The 22303-nt window shown below is 40.2% G+C and overlaps 1 protein-coding gene across 4 annotated transcripts in view; it reads left to right on the top strand.

The window, feature by feature from the left end:
- OPHN1 (oligophrenin 1) overlaps positions 1-22303 on the top strand; it is a 391423-nt gene that overhangs the window by 223081 nt on the left and 146039 nt on the right. For all 4 annotated transcript variants that reach the window (XM_074391741.1, XM_074391740.1, XM_003940936.4 and 1 more), the window contains 4 exons: positions 3170-3248; positions 6650-6683; positions 7193-7255; positions 8176-8250. In XM_074391741.1, coding sequence (XP_074247842.1) covers positions 3170-3248; positions 6650-6683; positions 7193-7255; positions 8176-8250 — 251 coding nt within the window. The remainder of the gene's footprint in view (positions 1-3169; positions 3249-6649; positions 6684-7192; positions 7256-8175; positions 8251-22303) is intronic.

Below are 22303 nucleotides of genomic sequence, written 5' to 3'. Positions count from 1 at the left end.
TGTGGTTAGGGCTAGGATCAATTTATGTTTCTAGTACCTGGTGCTATGCATGGCTCATGATGAGTACTAAATTTGATGTTTATTTTTAAATGTGTTGTTTTTCTTATCCCGGAGTGCTGAAGAATTATGACACTAGAACCCAGGGATTAAAGTTCTGATGCATCTTTAATACTAATACTTTTAGTTATTATATACTGTACACTTTACAAAACGTTCTCTCATTTCATCTATTCCTCATTTTACAGGTGAGGAAACTGAGACCCACATACATTTAACTGACTTACCCAAATAAAGTCACACAGTAAGTGGTGAGGCTGAGCTCAAATCCTGGTCTGTAGGTCTCCAAAGCCCATGCTGGTTTCTTTTTGTTTGTTCGTTTGTTTTGAGACAAGAGTCTCTCTCTCTGTTGCCCAGGCTGGAGTGCAGTGGCATGCAACCTCTGCCTCCTGGGCTCAAAGGAATCTCCTGCCTCAGCTTCCCAAGTAGCTGGGACAACAGGTGTGTGCCACTATGCCTGGCTAATTTTTGTATATTCAGTAGAAATGGCATTTCACCATGCTGGCCAGGCTCGACTTGCACTTCTGGTCTCAAGACATCCACCTGCCTCGGCCTCCCAAAGTGCTGGGATTACAGGCGTAAGCCATCACGCCTGGTTCTATGCTGTTTTTAATTTTGTTCTGTTGTCTATTATAAGCAGAAGAAACAAGTTGCAAAATAGATCATTAAATATAATAATGAACAGGTGCCGAGGCCCCTCTCTGCACGTGGAGTCTTTTGAGTGACATGACATCTGCTTTTCTGGCTAGTCAATCTGATAGAAGGAGCAGAGTCAGGCTTCCTAGCAGGCATCAGGTAGCTGTACTCATGTTCCCTGGAGTACAGAGCAGAGGGCTCTTTGAGTCACTTTTTCTATGTCAGAAAGAAAGGATAACATTTTTTAACTTTTTTAACTTTTCATTTTTTAGAGAGAGGGTCCTACTCTGTTGCCCTGGCTGGTTTGCAGTGGCATGGGTTCAAGTGATTCTCTTGCCTGAGCCTCCTGAGTAGCTGGGACTGACAGGTGTGCACCACTACATCTGGCTAATTTTTTATTTTTTGTAGCTATAGGGCCTTGCTATGGTGCCCAGGCTGCTCTTCAACTCCTGGCTTGCAGTGGTTCTGTCGTTTCAGCCTTCCAACGTGCTAGTATTACAGGTGTTAGCCACTGCTCCTGGATTCTAAATTGAGACTCTTAACCGTATTTAAAATGACAGGCTCATAGCAAGGCAGAGCTCAAAATGTCTTAACAACAATCATGGTAATAATAATAAAAACAATTGCTAACATTTGCCAAGTACCTCCTATGTGCCAGGCACTGTTATCAGCCACTTAAGTGTATAATTTCCTTTAGTCTTCACCCCAGTCACATGAGGGAGGTGATAGGATTAGAATTTTGATTTGTGAATCAAAATCATTTCTGTGTTAACAATGGATGAGTGCATTCAAGAGAGCTGTGGAAGTATGTATTGTTTCCAGTAACCACGAGACTGTCTTTATGGGGTGTTTTAATGAAGTAAGAGGTACTAGAACAGGAAGCCCATGATTCCAACTGGTAGTACAGGATTCCTATGATATCAGTAACGGAAAGGACTTCGCAGCTCCTGTGTTCCAGCACCCTTTCAGATAAAGAAACTGAGGTCTAGAGAGGCCTAGTTACTTACCCAGGGTGGCTGAACTCTCTTGGCATTGTTTTATCATTCTATGACTCTAGGAGAGGTCTCATCTTATCATAGAAGTTGTGGAAGGAACAATGTCTTCCTAATGGCTCAGCTGGCCAAGAGAATGCAAGGAGACTTTATACCTTGCGTATAAAGTATGGTTAATCTCAAAATGGCAATTGAGACACAAAGATCTAAAGAGACGCTAAAGAGCATACCAACTTGGGGTATCTCTGGATAGTGAGTAGTTTCTTAGTCCGTTTGTGATATTATGACAAAATACCTGAGACTCAGTCATATATAAACAACAGAAATTCATTTGTCACACTTCTAGAAGCTGGAAGTCCAGGATCAAGGCACCGGCACCGTCAGTGTCTGGTGAGGACCTGGTCTCTGTTTCCAAGATTGGTGCCCTCCAGCGAGCACCAATACTGTGTCCTCATATGTCAGGAGAGATGGAAAGGAATGAACCCACTCTTTCAAGTTTTTGTAAAAGGGCCCTAATCCCATTCGTGAGGTTCTATCCTGATGACTAACTCACCTCCTAAAGGTCCCATTTCTTAATATCATCACATTGGCAGTTAAGTTTCAACATACGAATTTTGGGAAATATTCAGACCATGGCAGGTAGCCTGCAAATAAATAGAATAAAACAGGGTCTGAAGCTGTGCGCCATGCAGAAGAGGCCTTATATTGTAGTAGTGAAGAATATGGCTGCTGGACCAGACTTTCTGGATTTAAGTCCTGCTTCTAGTAGTTCCCTGCTATATGACCTTGGATAATTACTCTGTGCCTCAGTTTCCCCTTCTGTGAAATAGGGATGATTACCATAACAACTGCCTTATTGTATGTCTTAATTCAGTTAATATACATCGTTTACTTAGAAAACAATTTGTCACCTAGTAAGCATTCAGCATATATTAGTTGTTATCAGTCATAAAATTGCTTGTTAGCCAAAACACCTCCTCCCTGTGTCTCAGCCAGTACGCATGTTGTTGTATTTATTCCAACTCAAAATGCTTCTTGGACATCGCAGGTGCTAGAAGAAGCAAAGGCATTTTACTGACAGATGAATGTGCCTGTGATGTACATGCTCACTCCTAGAGCTCAGACAGAGTGGCTGGCTTCCAAGAGAGGAAGGCAGGGAGAGCCTCTGTTTGGTTTGAGCACAATGGAGCCAATTTAGGTGTGCATTATGGAGGCGTCTTGACATTTACCTTCCTATTTCTTACACGATCTTGGCACAAGGCCGCCAAGATGCCACCCCCACCTCGATGGTTCCCAAAGTTACTGTTCTCTAAATTGCTCATTGTTTTCCTGAGTAAAAGAAATTTTTGAAAAATGCGTATTCTGTAGGCCTGTGCTTGTTCAGTGTGACGACTTCCAGGGCAGAGAGGGACCCTAGATCACAAGACTCCATTCTTTCAGATGAGTTTTCTGCTTTAAACTTATCATTCCCCTCCCCCCTTTAGGCCAGGAACCATCACTCTGCAGGCCCTTTCAGAAGCTAACAGAAGGCTTTGGATGGAAGCCATGGATGGGAAAGAGCCTGTAAGTTACCTGACACTGGGACAATCTCCCCAGCATATGCTAGTGTGTGAGTGCCCTCTAGTGGTATCAGTGGGTCTAAGACAATTAAATGGTAAATGGATTGTTTAGTCTCAAACTTTTAGAGCTGTAAGTTGTTTCTACATCTCTTAGCAGGTAAGGCAACTGGAGTTCCAGAGAGGTTGACGGACTTTTCTGAGATCATGCTCAGAGAAGACATCAAAATTAGGCTTAGAATGCAGCTCTCTCAGCTCCCTGCTCTAGTGTTAGACTATGTAGCTATGTCCATAAGCTTTTCTTCAGAAAGAATTAAGCCATTTTTTCAGGTTATAAAATCAATGTGTTAATTAATTGTGTTAATATGAAAAATAATTGCCATAGTTATAAATAAGCACTTATTAAGCTTTTATTCAGAATGACTTTTCTGCCTCACCCTTACACCACCAACTCAGCTTATTCTCTTTAAGGGTACAGCTGATAGCGAGATGGCATTGCCATCCTGCGTTCCAAGATGTACTTTTCTATTTAGAGCACCCTTATGCAGGAGGACACGCAATCCCTTGAAAGGGTTACTGAGTATCATCAAGCAACCAATAGGAACAATTGGGAATCATTGCAAAACATTCTGATTTCTTAGTGGCATATGAAATAATAGCTTCCTGGTGTTGGAATTCCGAAAGCTTGGATGCAGGTACTAGTGCTGCCATTAAATGGCTATGTGACCTTAGGCAAATCATTTCACCTCTCTGAGGTTCATTTTCTTCTCCTCAGTAAAACGGCTTTAATAATTTCTTTCTACCTGTCTCACAGGGTTGCTTACGAAAACCAGATGAAAGTCATCTTGTAAACCAAGTGTGCTAGCTGATCTGAATGAGAGGATGCAAAACTCCTAAGATCTAACAGCGTTCAGATACAGTCTTATTTCCTTGCTTTATTCAAGTGAAAAACTGGCTAGGCTGGAAAATACATTCCAGGTTTTTCTTCATATGCATCCTCAGTATCCTGGAGATTTAAGAAGGGTAACTAGATCCCAGATTGCACTTATAGTAAACTGGAAGGTAGCAGGAAACACTTGGTATTCTGAAGACTGCCATTGAGAAAATATGCCAGGACTGTCTTCCCTCTGTCACCTTGCAGAAACCTGCTGCTGAACTCGTTCATGCTTATGAGGTTTCTGTAGGCAGATGCTATGAAGCTCAGCAAGGCATTTATCTTACAATTTCCTCTCCCAAGTTTGCTCTCCCTTTAGGTTTTTAAAAATCAAAGGATACAGATGGCTTTTTGTGGAGAGTGATGGGAGCACATGGGCCCACTGAATGTAGATCCCTACCAATTTGATCATGACAGATTTTTCACAAATCCCTTGTTTAGAAAAGTGGCAGCAAAGGCTGGCCGGCACAGAAATCTCTCCTACTGAAATATCTGTGGGCATATACACATATGCAGAACTTATTTTAAGGAGAGGCTGTTCAAACAGACTCTTAACAGATGGCATATAGAGGGCTCATTTCCTGCAGCGTCACATTACTAATGTTGTTGCTGCTTTACTAAACACTCCAGTTCACTAGTCTTACATATCTCGTTCATGCCTTTGCCTAAACTGTCAGAGAAGATCAGGGCTTGAAGGAACATCTACTCCAACCCTGATCACTTTACTGATACAAATTTTGAGATCTGGAAAATGGAAAGGGCATGCCCTAAATTTCCTAAAGAGGTAGAGGCAGAGCCAGGGCTCAACTTCAAGAGTCAACAGTCTCCTTTCTGGTCTCTCACATAGCTATCGCAGTACATACTCCAAGACAACACAGACTAATCTTGATGTATTCATGGATCTCTTTCAGATGGACGTTTACCTTTCTCCAGAGAAGCATTCATCAGCTAGTCTTTGAGGGTGGAGATTGGTGTTAGGAATATTTAAATTTTTTTTTTTTTTTTTTTGAGACAGAGTTTCACTCTTGTTACCCAGGCTGGAGTGCAATGGCCCGATCTCGGCTCACCGCAACCTCCGCCTCCTGGGTTCAAGCAATTCTCCTGCCTCAGCCTCCTGAGTAGCTGGGATTACAGGCACGTGCCACCATGCCCAGCTAATTTTTTTGTATTTTTAGTAGAGACGGGGTTTCACCATGTTGACCAGGATGGTCTCGATCTCTCGACCTCATGATCCACCCGCCTCGGCCTCCCAAAGTGCTGGGATTACAGGCTTGAGCCACCGCACCCGGCCTAGGAATATTTAAATTTTATAATGCCCATTAGACAGGTACACAGCCATGAGGAAAACACTTTCCTGCTCCCTTGCCTTATCATAAAAATGCTCCAGGTGTTACATAAGTAAATATCTAAGATGGATTGGCTACAACTTAGGTACAGTGAACTGTGTGAAATTCAGTGTAATTTTCAGGAATTGTTCAAGTATTTTCTTATCTTTTTTGAGGCGGAGTCTTGGTCTGTTACCCAGGCCGGAGTGCAGTGGTGTGAACTCGGCTCACTGCAACCTCCACCTCCCGGTTTCAAGCCATTCTCCTGCCTCAGCCTCCTCAGCAGCTGGGATTACAGGTGCACACCACTATGCCTGGATAATTTTTGTATTTTTGTAGAGATGGGCTTCATGATGTTCACCAGGCTGGTCTTTCTTTTTGAAATTTAAAAACATTTATTAATTCATTTAACATAATAAACTTATTACATGTTGATATCAATAACGTTTTTATTTTTAAAACCCTAGATTTTTAAGGACAAAGTGGTCTAATAAGAAGAGCAGTATCATTTTACATATTTTCAAGTCTCTTTAACAGCTGGCTATATGGAAGATGGCTGGATTCTCACATCTGCCTCTGTACTCAATCTGTTGCATTACCACACATTGCAAAGCTTCTGGAAAACTCCACTGCACACTGAGAGAGCAAGAGTGGAAAAGGCAGATAACATTTTAGTATTATATTATTATAAAAATAGTTTTGACCTTATGGAGACCCTGAAAGGGTCTGGGAACTCCCAGGGGTCCCTGGCCGGACTGCACTTTGAGAACCACAGGCATTGGCCTTTCTGACGGTTTGATGTAGTGCCTCAATTCTAGAAGCCACTCAGTATTTGATTCTAGAGGCAACATCTAGTGCTATGGTGAGGACCAGGCTGGACTTAAACTCCTGACCTCAAGTGATCTGCCTACCTTGGCCTCCCAAATTGTTGGGATTACAGGCATGAGCCACTGCGCCTGGTCTGTTCAGGTATTTTCTAGCAATCTTGGCAAAATGGTTACATTTAACCCACTTTACTATCCTGTTAACCTCCTGGAGTTTCTAGTCATTTTTTAATGCCTATCTGGGGAAAGAGATTTACTATTAAGTTCTGTTTTCCTATATTGATTAACAGTAGCCATGGATCATTCCGTTTCTCTTCTTTTGTAGATCTACCACAGCCCTATAACAAAACAGCAAGAAAGTAAGTCATTCAAGTTTTTGTTCTACTGATGTTATAAATCGTTACTGATGATTATATAATCATTAATGATGTGTACTATTAACGCAAGTCTGTATATGGATGCCTTTGTGTGAAATGAAATTCAGTCATTTTTTTTTAATGCATCTAGTAATTGAACTAAGGTAGATACTTCATGTTAGCTTACATTGTGGGTAGAGAAACATATTATATCCTTCCTGTTCTGGAAGCATGATAGAAACTGTGTATATTTCTTGCTACCATTTCACATATGACTTTGCTCATGCTGAAAGCAGACAATGCAAAGAGCTAAATAGAAGTATTTTGTGTTATGAGAGTTAAAAGGCTAAACCTTCCCTGAATAAATGAATTTTTCCACTTAAGAGTGATTGGAGATGAGCAAACAAAAACCCTAGCTCTCTCCATGCAGTCCCTTTGCATGGTCATTAAATGTTTAGTAGGTGACACATGTTGCAGCAGAATCTAACTCTGTTTTCCTTTGCTTGAAACAGTGGAGCTAAATGAAGTGGGCTTCAAGTTTGTTAGAAAGTGCATCAATATTATTGAGACCAAAGGTAAGATCTGAACTATAGCCTTGGCATTGTCTGAAATCTGGTCACTCTGATTTTATCCTGGGTAGTTTCTCTGAAGTAGCATTTTAGGAATGAAGACTGTTTCTAAAGCTTGTGTACTAGATGCAAGCTATACAATTTCAGAAAATTCTAAACATATTTGGATAATTTGTGTATTCTTCCAGTTAGGTTTGAAAAGGTTATAGGTTTATAAGTTTATAGTTTTATAAAGTATTCTCAAATACTTGATAAAGTATAAAGTACCTGGAACTCATTAAGCAGTGTCATGATGATTCTATCCTAAATAATCAAGAGTTCAATTTCTGCCACAATACATATTGGTATAAAAATTGATGGAGGGCTGAGCTAAACTCAGGGAGATGTGGAATCAGCATTCTTCCTGGTTGCTGATATGCCCTGGTTTCCTTCTGAGGATATTTTGACTGTGGGCAAGTGTAGTGTATGAATCAAGCCTGTTTGTTCTTTGAATTTTTTTTAGTCTTTCTTGGTGCAGGAAATGGCCCTTTGTTTCACAGCTGCCTTACTGCAGCCCTCTCCTGCTTTATATCACTGCTTAGAGGAACTTGAGGGTTGTTACTTCCTCCTTTTTCAATTAAATGAACTCCTTTCTAAGATGGCAGCGCCATTTTCAGCTTTCTGCTGCTGCCCAAACTAAGCATATGCTTCTATTTACTATAGGGTTTCTTTTCTCCTCTTCAGATTAATGAGGGCTTGGTACACTCCAAATGAAAGGATGGATAATTTGGAGAGATGCTTTAGGACTATTCCCCTGTACAGGGAAGGCTGGGGAACTTGGAGTATGTAGTGTGACCCCTTCCTATCTGAACTGACTCTAGCGTACCAGAGGGAGATGACAGCTCTAGCTATACAAGTGAAACTAACCTGTTTTTTCCCCCCACTAGGGATCAAGACAGAGGGGTTGTACCGCACTGTGGGCAGCAACATTCAGGTTCAAAAGCTGCTGAATGCCTTTTTTGGTAACAATTTTACTTGGATAATTCTTATGGGGAGTACTTAAGTGTTAAAAAGAAATGTGACTGGAAGAGAAAGTAGACACTGCTAAGAAATGTGGTAGAATAGCTGAAAAAATTGTTTTCTAAGGTAAAACATACATATAATTGCCCACCCTGGGCAAAGGCAATCTTATCTTCAAAATGGCTGTCATCTCTCCTTCCTCATATCCCATTCACTCCAGAAACTCTCAGCAATCCAACTTCTTCCCTTATGTCTCAACTGGAACTGCGTGGCCAGGCTTAGTAGGTATCTTCTTACGAAATTCAGTGAACACTTCTGAGTTTCTGTCTCACTTGATCTCTTTGTGGACCACTTTCTCTTTTTTGAAATTTTCTCCTTATATGACTTCCATAATACATCACTCTCCTGATTCTTCTCACATCTTTCTTTTTTTTTTTTTTTTTTTGAGACAGGATCTAGCCCTGTTCCCTAGGCTGGAGTGCAGTGGCATGATCATGGCTCACTGTAGCCTCAACCTCAGCCTCCTGAGTAGCTGGGACTATAGGCATGTACCACTACCTCAGGCTGATTTTTAATTTTTTTTGTAGTGACAGAGTCTCACTATATTGCCTAGGCTGGTCTTAAACTCCTGGCCTTGAATATCCTCTTGCCTTTGCCTCCCAAAGTGCTGGGATTGCAGGCATGAGCTACAATGTCTGACCTCTTCTAATATCTTACAGGATTCCTTTTCAGTAAGCTGCTGAACCTTTTTTTTTTTTTTTTTCTATTTTTTATACCTTGACTGAGTGTTTCCTACAGTTCTGCCTTTGTTCTGGTTTACTTCTTCTTTTTTTTTGATGTTTTTCTATTGATTGATTTTTGTTTTTTTTCAATCCTGGTTATGGCTCACATTTTTCTTTCTTAAAAACTATTTCTCAAAACCTTTATTGGTTGCTGGATATTGTGACTTACTCAGTGTCTTGATTTTGTTGATTTCTTTTAAAGAGGACTGAATTTTGTTTTGTGGGCAGTTATTTGTGCATCAGTTTGACTTATTTGAGGCTTCTTTTTAAGCTTTGTTAGGCCAGATGTAAAGTATCCTCCCCCACGTAAGGTTGTTGAGCTCTTTATGTACATAACTAACTCTTCTCTGTTACTGTGCCCTGCTAATTCTAGCTGCTTCAGCCTTCCTAAACGTTGATCCTTATCTCCTCAGCTAAGCAAGACTTCCATGCTCAGCTTGAGTTCCCACTCCATCTGCTGCAATCCAAAAAGTGCTTTTAAGAAGCAAGCTGGCTGGGCACGGTGGCTCATGTCTGTAATCCCAGCACTTCGGGAGGCCGAGGTGGGAGGATCATTATGAGGTCAGAATTTCGAGACCAGCCTGACTAACATGGAGAAACCCCATCTCTACTAAAAATACAAAATTAGCCTGGCTTGGTAATGCGTGTCTGTAATCCTAAGTATTTAGGAGGCTGAGGCAGGAGAATCACTTGAACCCGGGAGGTGGAGGTTACAGCGAGCCGAGTTCACACCATTGCACTCCAATCTGGGCAAAAAGAGTGAAACTCTATCTCAATAAATAAATAAATAAATAAATAAGCTGTGGAGAAGGTAGCAGTTAATCTAGTTTGTATTCCTCTTCTCAGAGTCATAGTCCTGTGTTATCCATTGTTCAATAATACACACAGGAGTTTCCTGTATACTGTCCAGCATTCTAGTTGTTACAGCAGGAAGGCAAGTCTGATACCGGTTAGTCCACCATGGCTGGAAGTGGTATTCTCTCTTCATGCTTTTTATTAGTACCTGTATGTTGACAAAATCTCTGTTTCAGACATCATCTGATGAGTCCTAAATGCAAATATTTACTTGCCCACTGCACCTGTGCTTCTCAGTCACATTAAGGTCATAGCACACATCAGAATGATCATCTTTATATTGCATGCTTGAGTAAATGGACATCACTGAGGCAAGAGGCCCTAAAGTCTGAGGGAATCAATATTGGAATCTCTGCACAAGTTCCCTCTACATAGATGGTCCACAGGTATCTACCTGTATGTCTCTCCCTGCAAATCTACCCTTCCCCCTTTTGTGAGTGGTGGTGAAGTATCTGGTAAGCTGAGTTTTCACAATATTAGAGAACAAATTGAGTGTGGAAAACTGCAGTTTGGATAAAGTACGTATGTTTTGGTTCTTACTGTTATGCATAGCTAATCTCTCAGAAGCCTGCAGGTCGGACAACCAACCCTATTTACACTTGAGGATGTTACAGCACTCAGTCATAGCAGCTGTGGTTTTTGAATTCCAGATTACATCATTTGTAGCTCAGTATCTGTTTTCATTAATCATTTATAATCTTGACTTTAAAAAATTTGGATAGTTTATTCCTCGTCAATTTGCAACCCATCTCATTAGCTAAGGATGCTTTTTCGTATGTAAAACAGCTAACAGCATGGTCCAGGATATTGAATCTCTGAAAAATTATTGAACTCAGATATTTATTTGTATAATTATTAAACTATTGAGAATTCTGTTTTCAGTATCACTCCATTCTTATATCTGATGTATAATAAGCCAAAAAATGCCATGCCAGGAATCCCACTAATTCTCTTATGGGCTTTAATAGGACTGAAGTGGTTCCTTTGAGTCACACATAGCAGTACAATTTGATTTAAGTATTAAGGAAAGTGGCAGAGTTGGTATATTTCATCTATTCAACACCATTCTCTAAATACTAGCTCTCATAGGAATAATATAAAATATAGACCAGGAAGTTCTAGATATAAATATTGATAGATACAATATAAAACTGTTGACTTCCTTATTTGTATATGAAAGTGGCAATCCAAATCCCTGCCCCAAATGTACAAAAGTCCAGATGTGGTGATCCTCATTCATTTATTTATTTATTCAGCAAATAATTTGCTTGCCTACCCGAGCATCAAGCATTGTGTTCAGGGCTGTGGATTGAACAGTGAACATACTTCCTGTGTTTTTCGCCTTTGTGGGGCTTACATTCTGCTGGGAAACTCTCAGTTACCTTTCAATGTCCAGTTATGTGGGGAGACCTTCCTTCTAAGTTCCTTTCACGTTATATCCTCTGACATTTTTCAGTGGGATCCTCTAAGTTGTCTTGCTTCCTTTCACGCTTTCCTGATCTAGTCTCACACCGCCAGGGTCTTGTTGCCTTGGCTGCATGTGGACCCATCATGATTTATCCTGGAGGGTGAGCATCCATTGCCTTTTGGTTGTGTACCATTGCTCCCTCTTTTTTTTCTTAGGTCTAATGCTCTATGCTAGCCAAAAGGATATTTCTTGTTATTTTGGTTAACCTAAACAATCCTCAGACTTCTTTCCCTATGACATCTCCTATAACTTGTACCTGTAACCTTTCTTCTATTGCTTACTAAAGCCTTTCCTTCTTCCCCTACACAAAAGTTTGTCTTTTGGAGAAATAAAATATAACACAGAGTAAAAAGTCAAAGGCAACACATTGATAATCAATAGTTATTTTCAATCAGTCTGTTGGTTGGTTGGTCACATTCCTTGCCTACACTAGATTTTTATGTGATGCCTTACGTTAATAGGTTCTATGTACTGAGAATTAGAGTCTTCACTGGTGCTAGATCCATTGTAAGTCACGGGGAAGTCATTCTGATCATCTCAGGGACAACTTGGAACCTCGTGTAAAAGTTCTGTTTCTCTTTCCTTTATCAAGCTATAACTATCTTATTAATGAAAATACCTCCCATTGTCATTACAGTCTTAATAATCATGTTGTACTCCAGAGACTTTTAAGTATTTCACAATGGAGCAGAGAGGTGAGATGGGGCGTGGAGAGCAATGAGATTGGTTCTATCAGCAGGGGCTCTTGAAAGAGTTGAGCCTGGCTGGCAGCCATAAACAGGGAAGTGTTGTTCCCATAATCCCCTTACCATGCCAGAGGCCTACTGATCTAAACAGAAGAGGACCTGCCCTAGCAAGTGAAGTAACAAGTTACTTGGAAGATGTTATTTACGTTATTTTTATTTCCTGTTTAGATATTTAAATTTCTCATTTCCTCATTATGTATTACAATAAGATAAGTGGACTTTTCAGAAACCGAGTGGAATACCTAATATATATAGACAGATAATAGAGTAGGAATATGCATGCAGTCATTTTTCTATTTTCGTAATTAATGTGAATTATTCAGTATCTGGAGACGTTAGCATTAAATTCACATATATTTGGACAAATAGATAAGAAACGCATTTCAAGTTATATGATCTGTTTGTTTGAATGAGAAATTCAGAGTCTCCTAGAAAATAAAACAAAAGCATACCACACCCTAGGACTTGCAGAACTTGAACTCTATGCATTAATCTTTCAAACAACTGTATATATTAACCATCTTTCTGATACTGTAGTATAATGTGATCTTTAGCTTTCCATACATATCTAAATACTTTTATTCGTATAGCCAGATCCTTGTATATGTGTGTGTATGCATACATGTATGTCATGAATACATTTTATATAGGTTCAATACATTAATCATTACTATATGTACCGCTTAAAATACATCGATTATTCTCAAATCATGCTTGCTTTGGACTAGCACCCTTAGAAGTTGAAGTAGTTTATGTAAATGGATATGCACTGTTACTCTTTCAAAATTATTTCCTATTTGCATTTGATTATAAAACTGAGTTCAAAACCTTTTAGAAATAAAGTTTGTTCCTTTTCTATTATCTTCTCAAGATCTGAATAATTGATAACAAACTCATTTTTAGTTCTCAGCTGACATAATGCCATTTCCTAGCATTCTTGTAAGTATGTAAACAGTGGGATAGGAATTTTTCCCTTAAAGGTATTTTAACTTAGCAAGAATAAGTTTACTTTTTTGACATATGAATCTAGTAATGCTGTTATCCCAACTGCTTCCTGCTGCAGTGTTTCTGACTTGGGGAGAGTCTGTCAGCTATGTCACTATGCATAAGGATCCAGGGGATTTTTTGTATTAGTTTCCTGTGCTGCTATAGTAAATTATCACAAACTTAATGGCTTAAAGCAATGCAAATTTATTCTCTTATAGTTCTTGAGGTCAGAAGCCTAAAGTAATTCTTATGGAGCTAAAATCAAGGTGTCAGCAAGGCTAGATTTTTTTTTTTTGAGGAGACAGTCTGTTCCCTTACCTTTTACAGCTTCTAGAAGCTGCCCACTTTCCTTGGCTCATGATCAACTTAGCAACACCAGGCAGAGTCCCTGTCTTGCTGCCATCGCTCTGGTTCTTTGTCTTCTGCCTTCCTCTTCCACTTTAAAAGACCGTTGTGATTACATTCCGTCCACCTAGGTAATCATAATAATCTTCTATCTCCAGGTCAGCTGATTAGTGACCTTAAACCCATCTGTAACCGTAATTCTCCTTTGGTATGTGACTTAACATAGCCCCAGGTTCCTGGTATTAGGTTGTGGACACCTTTGGGAACCAGAAATCTGCTTACCACATATGCTATTTCATTCAGAGTTTTAGGAGACTCACTCTGATGCTCCTAAGTGGACCCCAAGGTCATCCTTGATTCTTCCTTTTTGAAATACATGGTTAAACCTTTAGGCAGTGGTTATCTTATTGACCTATGACTCATTGTGATGTTCTCACTTATTTCCTCAAAAGGAGCAGAAATAAATTTTTTTCATTGGCATATGACATTTGTTAGGGAGTGGATGATTGTACTTCATCCCCATTTATTGTTGAAACTGATTCCCCAGTATGATGGTATTGAGATGGGGCCTTTGTGAACTAATGTGAGTTGGATAAGATCATAAGGACATAGTCTTCATGAATGGGATAAGTACCCTTATGGGAAGATGCCAGAGGGCTAGCTTGCTCTCTTTACATCATGTGAAAATGTAATGAGGAGTCATCAGTCTGTAGCCTGGAAAAGGCCCTCATCAGACCCAACCATGCTGGCACCCTTATCTTAGACTTTCAGCTTCTAGAACTGTGAGGAATAAATTTCTGTTGTTTATAAGCCACTCAGTCTCTGGTAATTTGTTATAGTAGTGTGAAATGGCTAAGATACCATGCTTTCCAAGATGTCTCAGCTCTTCGAGCCAGAGTATCATTTACACTTTTCTTTGGAGAAACTTGTTCTGTACTCAGTCTGTTCACTTTTTTTCTATGGCATTTCTTTTTGCCACTAGCCTTAAAAAAAACAAAAAACAAAACGAAACAAAACAAAAAAAACACAAAAAAAACAAACAAAAAAACTATAATGTTGTGAAACATGCTGTATCGCAGAGCCAGTTTCAGGTTATCTGCCTGAAATGGATTATGGACCCAGAGCCACCAGTTTACCCTCTTGATTTCTGTTGGTAATACTAGGATCCCCAGAATCCCCATTTTGAGCCGGGTTAGGCAGATGAACTATGCCCTGACCATCTCTTATGCCCTGCTGTGTTCATTCTTTCATTAATTCCACATAATATTCCTGAGTACCTCCTAAGTGCCAGATACCGTATCAAGTAGTAGAGATGTAACAGTGAAGAAGGCGGACACAAATCGCTGGCCTCCTGCAACTTAGTGTCTAGCAGCAGCTATAGTTCATACATACAGTCATACATTTTCTCCCAGAATAAACTCTGGACTATCCCAGATTCGGGATTCTGTTGATCCTCACTGGCAGCATAAGGACATGAAGCAGTATAGGCAACTGGAAAAGAGAAACCGTAGTCTTCCCCTTGGAAAAAAAGCAGCCTGTTTCTTAAACCAACATTTTTCACCATCTTAATGTAAACCATACAAGGAGAATATATTAGCTTTGGGAGACTGTAACAGTTTTCCTTTTCTCGATGTGTAATGTATACCTTATTTTAGCTGCTTGAACTCCAGCGGCTTTCAGTTTTTTACAGGTCTTATTGTTTGTCTTCTTTTTGCCTTGCCTCAGGAACCTCTTTCTCCTTAGCCTTGTCTTGCAGCTCTCTCTCTCATTCATTGATTCACGCAATATTTACTCAATGCATACACTAGTGTTTAGGGCTACAGCTTACCTCCCTTTCTCCTTTTTTTTTTTCTCTCTTCACATATCCCCATTGCCTCCTGACATGCCTATACTATTACTAGCAACCCATTTTCATAAAATCTTTTCCATGAGCATACACTGGTACGCTTCTTGACTCAAGTACCCAGACAAGGTGATCAGAAATGAAAGACTAGTCTTCCCTGGATCAAATGTGGCTGTCATCTGGGAAAATTGGATTTATAAAATTCCCAGGTAGGTAGTACATGCTCTAGTGTTTCTCTGTTCATGTTTCTTTACTAGATACCTGGATCTCTAGGAATATGGTATTCAGCACAGTGGCTGACACACAGGAAATATTTGGGGAATTCCTGAATACTTTTTGTGATGCATGTCTCTCCCTAGAGAAAGTTTGTTTTTCTCAAAAACATGAACCATTCCATACATGGTTGTGTTTTGCTATACTATTGCACAGGGTTTCTATTGTATGTAGTTTTACAAAATACGGCTTTTGTCAATTTCTGCAGATAGCATTAGGACCACCAAGTTATCTGAACTGACATGTAATTAATATTTGCAAACAACAGATAACAAGCAGCAAATCAGTAAGATTTTCTTATAGGAAGCCATATTTCTCAAAGATTTCTACGTCCTTATCAGAGGTGATTCTTCGTTTAACCTGCGTAGAGATGATAATGGGCAAAGGGAAATTGTAGCTTCTTTTCTCTGTTGAAGGTCATCTTTTATTTCTTCTTTTTGTTGCCTTCGTCTTTTCTTCAGTGCTTCCTTTGTTGACCAGATGATCACATCCAGCTTTAAAACCATTTGTGGGCATGGTGGCTCATGCCTGTAATCCTAGCACTTTGGGAGACCAAGACAAGCGGATCACCTGAGGTCAAGAGTTTGAGACCAGCCTGGCCAACCTGGTAAAACCCCATCTCTACTAAAAATACAAAATTAGCCGGGCATGGTGGTGGGTGCCTATAATTCCAGCCATTCTGGAGGCCGAGGCAGGAAAATCACTTGTACCCAGGAGGCAGAGGTTGCAGTGAGCTGAGATCATTCCATTGCACTCCAGCCTGGGCAACAACAGTGAAACTGTATCAAAACAAAACAAAAACATTTATACCTGAATACAGTGTTGATCCATCTTCCCACCCCCCCCCCCCTTTTTTTTTTGAGACAAAGGAATCTCTCTCTGGAGTGCAGTGGTGCAATCTCGGCTCACTGCAGCCTCCGCCTCCTGGGTTGAAGCAATTCTCCTGCCTCAGCCTTTCGGGTTCAAGCGATTCTCCCGCCTCAGCCTCCAGAGTAGCTGGGATTACAGGCACATGCCACCACACCCAGCTAATTTTTGTACTTTTAGTAGAGATGGGGTTTCACCATGTTGGCTAGGTTGGTCTCAAACTCTTGACCTCAGGAGTTTGATCTGCCTGTCTTGGCCTCCCAAAGTGCTGGGATTACAGGGGTGAGTCACAGCGCATAACCCCATTCCTCTTTTTGACTCATTCCCTTTTAAAACATGCTGTGGTCTCCCTCTAGTGGAGAAATTGCCATCTCAGAGGAAAAAAAAGATTCACAGTCTAGAGTCAGGCTGTATTTTTCATACCTCTATATTTAAACACCTTGTAAATTGCTGCTTATCAATTTTCCGTTTAGGTGTTGTAGGGTAAAAAACTTTTGTTTTCAACTCTCATAAATTCTTAATTGGAACATAACCTGTAACAAAAGATAAGATTAGTAAGAGAAAACATATACATGGGGGATACCCAGGAAATGAGTAATTCTCAAAGAGGTAGCTTTGCATTTCAGGTTATAGAGTACCTTCAACAAAGAACAGTGTTTTTTTAAATTTGTTTTAAAGAAGTGACAAGACAAAGGAAAAGGACTTTGATCTCTAGTGGCAGCAGTATCTGGGAAGCAAAATAAATGAGAGATGACAGCTAGTTAGTAAGGCTTGTTAATATAAATTCCTCTGCTACCGTTTCTACGCCAATAAGTATCTAAAGTTTTCTTCAGTGGTTTAACTTTTTAACCTTTGTTCTCCCTGGTATAAAGGGGTTTTGGATTGGGATACCTTTGACTTTGTAAATCTATGTCCTGCTTTTGGGCAAATGGAGGGCAGAGAGCATTCCTGTAACTGCTGCTTCTTAATTTTTTTCAGGTCAACAATTCTTTATATTTTAGGGTGGCATATTATGACCTCGCATAGTATTGTATCCTCTGAAGTCAAACCTCATCTTGCTCAAAACAGTTAATCACCTCCTCATCTCTACCAGATATGTACTTAGTGCAATTTATATTATTGTAGATTTCTTGCTGTTATGTAGTTACTTCTGGGTATATCTGTTCTGCCTCACACTTCAGCATCTTAAGTAGAATTTCTTAATCTTTGTTGACAATCCTGTTTAGAATTTCCAGAATCTTTAATTTAAGGCAGTGGGGCCTTTGTATTTTCCATGTCCCTCTGAAATTCCTGGAAATGTCTGGGCCTGGCTAATTTTTGTAGCTTTTGGTAGAAACAGGGTTTTACCATGCTGGCCAGGCTGGTCTGGAACTTCTGACCTCAAGTGATCTGCCCATCTCCTTCCAAAGTGCTGGGATTACAGACGTGAGCCACTGCGCCCAGCCAGAGCCTCTGTTTTCAACAACTTCAGTAGTTCCGTGGAGCCCTGTAGGCCAGTTCATTATCTTTTCACAGCCTCAGCTTGGTGCTCTTACCTCTGAGTACCTTTTAGACATTAACGACCCATACCTTCTAGATTTCTGAAAAGGCCAGAGGAAGATCTTGTAGTTCCACTTCTTTGTTTCTTGAATGTGTCTTTCTTCTCTCTCCTTCCCTCTCTTCCTCCCTTTCCCTCTTTCTTTCTCTCTGTCTCTCTCTTGTTATCCTCTTACTCTTCAGAGTCCTCCTGTCCTGTGAGGCCTCTGTTCCCCAACAGTTCATTGTCCAAAAACTATGCATGTCCCTGGGGGTCCTCTGGGTAGGACTCCCTCAGTGAATATTGGTTATTTCAACTGTGGAGGATCCCCCTAGTGGAGAAACTACCGTCATAGGAAAAAGGAGAAACTACGGAGCTTTTAAGTCAGTCCCAAGATTTTATCAAACTGTAATTATTTGCACAATCCCAGTCTGTTCCTCACCCAGTGCCAAAGATGTAGCCATTATTCTGTGTCTATATGTACCTACCAGTGGTCTGGGAGAGCCTACCACTTTCAAGCCAACTTGAATTTGCTAGTTAACTTGCCTCCTGCAGAGATGAAATACTTGTTTTAATGGCTCTGGCCATCCAGCCTCAGGCCAGTGTTCTAGACATAGGATTTGTGAACACCATGGTCTTGAACTCAGAATTTAGATGTAAGTGTAAAGTGACACTAAGATAAAGATGGAATTGGGTTGCCAAATGTGTTTATTATATATTTATTTAGTGATGAAGTCTTGCTCTGTTGCCCAGGCTGGAGTGCAGTGTCACGATCTTGGCTCACTGCAACTTCTGTCTCCCAAGTTAAAGTGATTTTTCTGCCTCAGCCTCCCGAGTAGCTATGATTACAGGTACCCACCACCACACCTGGCTAATTTTTAAAAATTTTCAGTAGAGACAGGGTTTCACCATGTTGGCCAGGCTGGTCTCGATGTCCCAACCTCAAGTGATTCACCTGCCTTGGCCTCTTAAAGTGCTGGAATTACAGGTGTGAGGCACTGTGCCTGGCCTAGGGTTGCCATATTTGGCAATTAAAAAATGAAATACAATGCAGGTGCTGTGGCTCATGCCTGTAATCCCAGCACTTTGGGAGGCCAAGGCAGATGGATCACCTGAGGTCAGGAGTTTGAGACCAGCCTGACCAACATGGAGAAACCCCATCTCTACTAAAAATACAAAATTAGTTGGGCGTGGCAGTGCATGCCTGTAATCCTATCTACTGGGGAGGCTGAGGCATGAGAATTGTGGTGAGCCAACATTGTTCCATTGCACTCCAACGTGGGCGACAAGAGTGAAACTCCATCTGAAAAAACAAACAAATAAAAAAACAAAATACAGAATGCCCAGTTAAATTCAAATTCAGGTAAACAGATTTAGGACACACTTATACTAAGAAAAAAAAAAAGCCATTGTTTATAAGCAATTCAAATTTAACTGGAAATTCTGAATTTTATCTGGCAGTCTTAATCTGGTTCCAGGTTTTGCAGGACCTTATCAGTCACGTGAAGGACTTTATTCCTTAGTATAATAGCAATGAGGAACCGCAGAGGGATTTTAAACAGGGAATTTGCATCTTGTCAAATAATGATTCCAACAGATCACTAAAATAGTCTTCAGATCAAACAAAAATTTGGGCTTGTTACTTAACAGCACTAAGGAAGGCCACTACCATTACAATATTGCCTTAATAACCTTTCAGACGGGAAAAACCAAATGTGGGGGGATTCATATTTATAAGGTTTTTAGAATATAATTGAGTCCAGTCTTTCATTGTTGGGGTCTGAATGATTGAGACTAGACAAACTTTATGATACAATTTTATGTGAAAATTATGTCAAAGTTTGTGATATATTTTTTCAATAGTTTTTATGTAAAACTCTGAAGAATAAACAGTCATTTTATAAGCCCATTTGAGAGATGTTCTGAGAAGTGGCTCTTTACTCAGAGGAGGATGCACCAGATGACAGTGTCATGCTCTTGGATTTCTTAGCCTCCAGAATCATGAGCCAATAAACTGGTTGATAAATTACCCAGTCTGTGGTATTGTTATAGCAGCAGAAAATTGCCTAAGACATTGGGAAGCAGTGGATGGAGAAATGCTAAGAGGAAACATCAGGAGTAAAGGGGGATTGTGGCTAAACTGACTTGATAGGATATTTGCTCAAGACAGGATACCGTGATGAGACACCTAGGGTAGGGGATTTTCACTAAGCTGATTCAGCAGGATTCTTGCTGCAATCAGACTACGTGGGCCAAAACAGGACCCAAGGTTTTGGGACGTAATCAGAAAGAGAATTCAGAGAAGTCTGACTCAAGTTTGCTCAAGGAGAGAATCTTTTTTGGTGATATAAATGTTTTATATTCTTGGCAGTGTCAGAGAACTGGAAAAGAATATATATGATTGCATCTCTAAGAGAATACTATTCTGTAAGGACTAGTCAATGAAAGATGAGAACTAAGGTAGAAACGTAAAAATTGGAAAGAATGAAGCAATATCCATATATTACAGAGATTATCCTTGTATTGTTAGAAAAATCAAGAGCTTCCTGAATGAACAATGGAGCTCACAGCTCAGCACTTGAGCTCCTATAAAGGACAGACAGTCTCCTCAAGCAGCTCCCTAACCCCCATATATCCAAAGAGTTACCTCATAAAGGAGAGCTCAGGCTGACATTTGGTGGGTATCTTTCTGGGACAAACATAGCAAAAGAAGAAACTGGCAGCAACCCTTACTGTTCTGCAGCCACTGCAGGTGATCCCCAGGCAAGCAGGGCATGGAGTGGACCTCAGCAGTCCTACAGCAGAGGGGCTAGACTGTTAGAAGGAAAACTAAGAAATAGAAAGAAATAACTTCATCATCAACAAACTGAATGTCCACTCAGAGACTCAATCTGAAAGTCAACAACTACAAAGAAGACAGGTGGATAAATCCACAAAGATGGGAAGAAACCAACACAAAAAGGATGAAAACACCTGAAACCAGAACACCTCTCCTCCTACAAGGGATCACAACTCCTCACCAACAAGGGAACAAGGCTGGATGGAGAATGAGTGTGATGAATTGACAGAATCAGGCTTAAGAAGATGGGTAATCAGAAACTACTGTGAGCTAAAAGAACATGTTCAACCCAATGCAAAGAAACTAAGAATCTTGAAAAAAGATTTGACAAAATGCTAACGAGAATAGACAACTTAGAGAGGAATATAAGTGAATTGATGGAGCTGAAAAACACAACACGAGAACTTCGCAAAGCATACACAAGTTTCAACAGCCAAATTGACCAAGCAGAAGAAAGGTTATCAGAGGTCAAAGATCATCTCAGTGAAATAAAACGAGAAGGCAAGATTAGATTAAAAAAAAAAAAAAAGGGTAAAAAGGAATGAGCAAAGCCTCCAAGAAATATGGGACAATCTGAAAAGACTTAATCTACATTTGATAGGCGTACCTCAATGTGAAGGAGAGAATGAATCCAAGCTGGAAAATACTCTTCAGGATATTATCCAGGAAAACTTCCCCAACCTAACAAGGCAGGCCAATATTCAAGTCCAGGAAATACAGAGAACACCACAAAGATATTCCTCAAGAAGAGCAACCCCAAGGCACATAATTGTCAGATTCACCAGGGCTGAAATGAAGGAGAAAATGCTAAGGGCAGTCAGAGAGAAAGGTCAGGTTACACACAAAGGGAAGCCTATCAGACTCACAGCAGATCTCTCAGCAGAAACCCTACAGGCCAGAAGAGAGTTGGGGCCAATATTCAACATCCTTGAAGAAAAGAACTTTCAACCCAGAATTTCATATCCAGCTAAACTAAGCTTCATAAGTGAAGGAAAAATAAAATCCTTTGCGAACAAGCAAGTACTCAGAGATTTCATCACCACCAGTCCTGCTTTACAAGAGCTCCTGAAAAACGCACTAAACATAGAAAGGAACAACCAATACCAACCACTCCAAAAATATACCAAATTGTAAAGAGCAACAACACAATGAAGAAACTGCATCAATTAACGGGCAGAACAGCCAGCTAGCATCAAAATGGCAGTATCACATTTGCACATAACAATATTAACCCTAAATGTAAATGGGCTAAATGCCCCAATCAAAACACACAGACTGGCAAATTGGATAAAAAGCCAAAACCCATCAGTGTGCTGTATCCAGGAAACCCATCTTACATGCAAGGATAAACAAAGGCTCAAAGTAAAGGGATGGAGGAAGATTTACCAAGCAAATGGAGAGCAAAAATAAAGCAGGAGTTGCAATTCTTGTCTCTGATAAAATAGACTTTAAAGCCACAAAGATCAAAAGAGACAAAGAAGGGCATTACATAATGGTAAAAGGATCACTGCAACAAGAAGAGCTAACGATCCTA

The sequence above is a fragment of the Saimiri boliviensis genome, chromosome X (genome assembly GCF_048565385.1).
Source record: "Saimiri boliviensis isolate mSaiBol1 chromosome X, mSaiBol1.pri, whole genome shotgun sequence".
NCBI lineage: Eukaryota > Metazoa > Chordata > Mammalia > Primates > Cebidae > Saimiri > Saimiri boliviensis.
Note: the sequence above shows the minus strand (reverse complement) of the source record. Positions and strands in the feature narration are given on the sequence as shown.